This window comes from Phaenicophaeus curvirostris, chromosome 28 (genome assembly GCF_032191515.1).
Source record: "Phaenicophaeus curvirostris isolate KB17595 chromosome 28, BPBGC_Pcur_1.0, whole genome shotgun sequence".
In the NCBI taxonomy this organism is placed as follows: domain Eukaryota; kingdom Metazoa; phylum Chordata; class Aves; order Cuculiformes; family Cuculidae; genus Phaenicophaeus; species Phaenicophaeus curvirostris.
Window position 1 is genome coordinate 1740452 of NC_091419.1, and position 5648 is coordinate 1746099.

The window sequence follows — 5648 nt, forward strand, 5'->3', positions numbered from 1 at the left end:
CTGACAAGCCCCTGGCATTGCCTTTGAGTCCCTTCCCCTCTTCCCAGCAGCAACCTCCCTTCCCAGCTCTCTGCCATCCAGCCTCTTCCCGGCATTGTGGTCCAAAAACATTGGCAGCTGCTTCTTCCTAGGGTGCGTAGTCACCAAAGTGTGACATTCCCAGAACAACTCCCCAGTGCCAGCTCTGTGTGAGAAGGCATCTCAGCCTGGAGGTGCTGGGCAGGCTTCATCCATTCTTGGTGCCTTCTTTCTATAGGCTTGGGAGAGGCTTCTTCTTCCCCAGTTTTTGTACAGACTGAAGGTGAACTTCTCCAAAGACAAAGCTGCAGCCAGCTTAGCAAGTTGTTCAGGTAATAACAGATCAGCGAGAACCTCCATGTACTACTCTACCTGACAGCATGTTCTCCAGTAAGACGAAGACATACAAGCACCTAATTGCTTCCTTGTCCTTGTTTGTTTCAAAGCTCCTCTTGTCCCTCCATTTCCATTAAGATCAATCATCCCGTGAAATTGCAGCCCGCCAGCAAGAACAAAACGATTGCAGTGGAGAGCTGAGCCAACAGAACTTACACAAACCACCCAGACAGATCGGACACGACCTTGTACCTGGTCTCCGTAGTCTGCAAGAAGTGACAAGCTCTGCAGACGTGCAGGGCCCAGCTGTTCCCCACCACGGGTTTCAGCCACTTGCGCCACTGGAAGTAGTGCTGGTATCTCTCGTTGTCATTGCTCAGCTCCCACAGGTACTGGGCCAGATCCCCCACGCTGGCAAAGTCATTGACATGAATGAAGGAGTCAGGGGGCAAGAAGCGCTCATAGTTTTCTCGAGGAGGCCCCAGAACAACAGGGACAGTGCCAGAGGACAAGGCATTCCTCCAGAGCTTCTCAGTGATGTAGTCTTCATGCTGTGAGTTCTCGAAAGCTAGATAGAAGTTGTACTGGGACACAATGGGAAGGAGCTTGTCCTTGGACAGAGGCAAGTGATGTCTCCCATAGACGTCCACAGGAATGTGTTTCTTCAGCTCCTGGTAGTACTTTACCCGGCAGGAACCTGGTCTCCAGTTGCTGACTACCCAGGCCACCAGCTTGGTCTTGGGTGGGATGCTGAAAGGCTGGGGCTGGCCAAGGAGCTGCAGCTCCCCATAAGGGGTGAAGATGTCCGAGTCTCTCCGGTAAGACATGGTCAGATTGAAGAGGTTGTCCATGGCCCTTAAGTTTGGAGAGTGACTTGGGGACTCCAGGTTGAACCAGATCCAGAGCTGGGACTGAAGTCTGGGGAGCTGGGCCAACCCCTTCCTGTGCCTGCAAACATCCCTGTGATGCATAATCACAGCATTAGCCTTTTGGAACCATCTGTGGTTGGCGGTGAAGTGGCAGTCTGGGGTGCTATAAAGCTCCGAGCAGTTCATGAAGTCAAAATATTGCCCAAAGGGCCATTTCCAGAGCAGGACGGTCAGCCTGTGCTCACCATTTGGCAGGGGGCTGGCTGTTGGTGCAGACAGATTGGAATCATAATAATCTGGGTCAGAGGTCCTGAACTGATGAAGAGAAACCAAGAGACAGGAGCTGAAGGTGAAGGTGAAGAGCAGGAAGGCGAAGAGTTTCTTGCAGGAGATCTTCCTTTCCATGAGCTCCATGAACCGATCTGCAAACACCACAGACAGGACAGTGAGCGATGGGTGCACGCTGACCCCAGCAGGGAGGTGGCTCAGGGTGCAGTTTGGGAGGGAGGTACACACAGGTACTCAGGGGACAGCGAGAAGACCTGAAGGGCATTTACCTCCAGCCACCTCTTTGCTGAAAGAAAGGTCACCTCTCAAGTCCCAGACACAAGGTGCTCACCCACAGGGCACAGCTACCCTGCCAGACTGCAAGTGACCCTCCATCACCACCACCTCCTGCCTTTCCTTGCCAGCCCCAATCCCCCCACCTCACATCCCGGAAGAGTCACGAGCTGTGTCACAGGTCCCTGTGGACACAAAATGCTCTGTCACAGGTCCCTCAGGATACACAATCATAGAATCATAGAACAGTTGGGGTTGGAAGGGACCTTACAGCCCATCCAGTTCCAACTCCTGCCATGGGCTCCAAGCCCCATCCAACCTGGCCTTGAACACCTCCAGGGATGGGGCAGCAACAACCTCCCTGGCTAAACCTGTTCCAGGGCCTCACCACACTCATTATGAAGAAATTCCTCCTTATGTCTAGTCTAAATCTGCCCCTTTCCAGTTTATAACCATTGCCCCTTGTCCTATCACTCCAAGCCTTTGTAACCAGTCCCTTCTCAGCTTTCTTGTAGCCTCTTCAGGTATTCGAAGGTCTCTCTAAGGTCTCCTCGGAGCCTTCTCTTCTCCAGACTGAACAAGCCCAACTATCTCAGCCTGTCCTCATATGGGAGGCCCTTGGATCATCCTTGTAGCCTCCTCTGCATCCGTTCCAACATCTCCATCTCCTTTTTATGTTGAGGATTCCAGAACTGGATGCAGGGCTCCAGATGAGGTCTCACAAGAGAGGAGCAGAGGGGCAGAATCCCCTCCCTCACCCTCTGGCCACGTTGCCTTTGATGCAGCCCAGGACACGGTTTGTGTCTGGGCTGCAAGTGCACATTGCTGGCTCATGTCAAGCTTGTCCTCAACCAGCACCCCAAGACCTTCTCTGAAGGGCAGCTCTCAATCACATCATCCCCATCATGTACTGGAATCGGGGACAATGACCTGCTCCATCATGGTTCCCTTAGAACACACAACAGCCTGCTCCATCGTGGGTCCCTGGGGACACAGCAATGCCCTGCTCCACCACAGATCCCTCAGGATACACGATATCCTGCTCTATCGTGGGTCCCTGGGGACACAGAATGCCCTGCTCTGTCACAGGCCCCTTGGGACACACGATGCCCTGCTCCATCATGGTTCCCTCAGGACACGCCATGGTCTGTTCCATCACGAGTCCCTCGGGACGTGCCCTGCTTCCTCACAGTACCCTGGGGACTCGTGTCAGCCAGCTCGGGTCCCTCTGGGACGCATGTCACACCTGCTCTGGTTCTGACCAGAGCATCATCTGTTGGGGTCTTCGCTACAAGAGTTGATGTATCCCACTCTAAGCTGACCCGATCTAATGTTGGTATAACACGGATATCACACAGATTAATATTAACAATTGAAATATAGTAATAATAATACATTAATAACAACACTGATAGGGCAATACTGCTAGAATCCTGGAATGGTTTGGGTTGGAAGGGGTCTTAAAGCCCATCCAGTTCCACCTCTGCCATGGGCAGGGACACCTCCCACTGGATCAGGGGCTCCAAGCCTCATCCAACCTGGCCTTGAACCCCTCCAGGGATGGGGCAGCCACCACTGCTCTGGGCAACCTGGGCCAGGGCCTCCCCACCCTCACAGCAAAACATTTCTTCCTGAGATCTCAATCTCCCCCCTCCAGTTTAAAGCAGTTCCCCCTCATCCTATTACTCCAGGATCTTGTAAAAAGCCCCTCCCCAGCTTTTCTGGAGCCCCTTTCAGTCCTGGAAGCTGCTCTAAGGTCTTCTCAGGGCCTTCTCCTCTCCAGGCCAAAAAACCCCAACTCTCTCAGCCTGTCATAGCAAAGGGGCTCCAGCCCTTGGATCTCCAGGTGCACGACAGAGCTGAAGTTTTGTACCTCCTCTTGTCTGGTGAAGTGAGGCAGAGGGGTCATCGCAACAGAGGATCCCTTCAGTATCATTTATATAAATGTAACACAGTATTTTTCTGTATGACATTGCACAATTTCTTGTCTCATCAAATGCACCAACCTAGATCACAGCCAGTTTTGTCCTTTCACATAGTGCTTTATCACTTCTACCTTGGTTTCCAGGTCTGTCTTCTTCCTTTGCTGCTCAGAAGCACTGGTAGAAGCCAATCGCTGTCATATGAGACCGTATTGAAGGGAAATAGGTTGGATGGGCCTTGAGCAGCCTGGTCTAGTGGGAGGTGTCCCTGCCCATGGCCGGGAGTTGGAACTGGATGGGCTTTAAGGTCCCTTCTGGGCCAAACTATTCTATGATTCTATGAAATAGCACGGATGCAAGAGGATCTCATCCCGGCCACTTTTATTTTCATACTCTGTGTTCATACTCTATGGAAGCCGTATCAGTAAATCACAACATCATTAGTTGGGACATCATTAGGTGAGGCACAATGGCATATTGTATATAAATGTAGATTTTATACTTCTGTACAATATACAAGCTGGTGAAGGGGCTGGAGAACAAGTCTTAGGAGCAGTGGCTGAGGGAGCTGGGGTTGTTTAGCCTGGAGAAGAGGAGGCTGAGAGGAGACCTTATCACTGCTTACATCTGCCTGAAAGGAGATTGCAGAGGGATGGGTGCTGGGCTCTTCTTCCAAGTGACAGGGGATAGCACTAGGGGGAATGGCCTCAAGCTGCATCAAGGGGAGGTTCAGTTTGGACATTTGGAAAACATTTTTCACCAAAAGGGCAGTCAGGCCTTGGCAGAGGCTGAGCAGGGAGGTGATGGAGTCCCCATCCCTGGAGGTATTTAAAACATGGGTAGATGAGGTACTTAAGGACATGGTTTAGTGGCAGATAGGAATGGTTGGACTTGATGATCTCAGAGGTCCTTTCCAACCTGGTGGTGATTCTATACAGAAGGTCACATAAAGGAATGGACAAATACATATTTTTTATTGAGATCTCAAATCACTGTTTATTTATTCTTCTCTATCTGTAGCTGGGCAGAGAGTTTTATATGTATGCATTTATAAAGCTATAGAGATTAAAACATTCAGCCATAAAAACATAGATATAAAATGGCCAGACTGGGGTCCCCACCTTCACCATGTCTGGGATGGGCAGGGCAGGGGGCACAGAGAAATCAGAACATGCCCAAAGGCTACAGATCCTTCCAAGGAGGCCACCAAGGAGCTCCCAGCAGAAATCCTGCCGCGTGCAAATCTGAGTCCCCGTCGCTGAGCCCAGCAGGATGACAGGAGCACTGGGGCAGACTGGGCTCTGCACAAGGCTGTGAGACACAGGCACCGCTGCCCGTGAACGTGGGAAACCGGAGCAGAATGCCAGCTTTGGAAGAGCAACTGTGGGGACACAGTGAAGAAAAGACATAAAGGGGAGCCTCCCCACCAAAAAGCACAGCCCAGAAGAACAGTCCAGTGGAGCTGTGAGCCACAAACTGGACTTTCAGGTTTTTCACACAGAGATGGCAAGCAAGGGGGCTCCCTTTCCCCGTGGTTCTGAGAGCTACTGGTAAACCCTTCTGGTGTGCAGGCCAGTGCCCTACGTGTTACCTTGATTTTCGGTTGATGACCTCATGGAATGGCTTAGCTTATCTCTGCTGATCAACAGCCTCGTCACCGTATTTTCCTTCAGTGTGCTGAGAACAACAGCCACAGCCTTCTCAGCACAGCTAACGCCTACATGACCATCACCCAACCTTCTCACAGTTTCCATCAGAGCACCAGCAGTACTTTTATCACCGGCATCCTGCTGGCTGCTCCTCTGTACCAGACAACAGTCATGGTCCTTCAGGTCACAACACCCCATTGCTTTTACTGATCCACTGCCGTGGTCTCAAAGAGCATGGGCTGCCTCCTGTGCCCCAAAGCCCCGGTCTTGCTGCTGTTGCACTAATCAGGAGT

At 51.6% G+C, this 5648-nt stretch overlaps 1 protein-coding gene across 1 annotated transcript; it reads right to left on the minus strand.

Annotated features, from left to right (window-relative positions):
* Window positions 1–481: 481 nt before the first annotated feature.
* Window positions 482–1637, minus strand: LOC138731758 (4-galactosyl-N-acetylglucosaminide 3-alpha-L-fucosyltransferase FUT6-like). Its single transcript, XM_069877895.1, has one exon. It carries the CDS (start codon window positions 1635–1637, stop codon window positions 567–569), a length of 1071 nt encoding a protein of 356 aa, XP_069733996.1. The 3' UTR covers window positions 482–566.
* Window positions 1638–5648: the final 4011 nt, after the last annotated feature.

Bases quoted from the DNA above. Each gene is read 5' to 3' on its own strand.
- LOC138731758 (XM_069877895.1), bottom strand. From the start codon at position 1,637: ATGGAGCTCATGGAAAGGAAGATCTCCTGCAAGAAACTCTTCGCCTTC.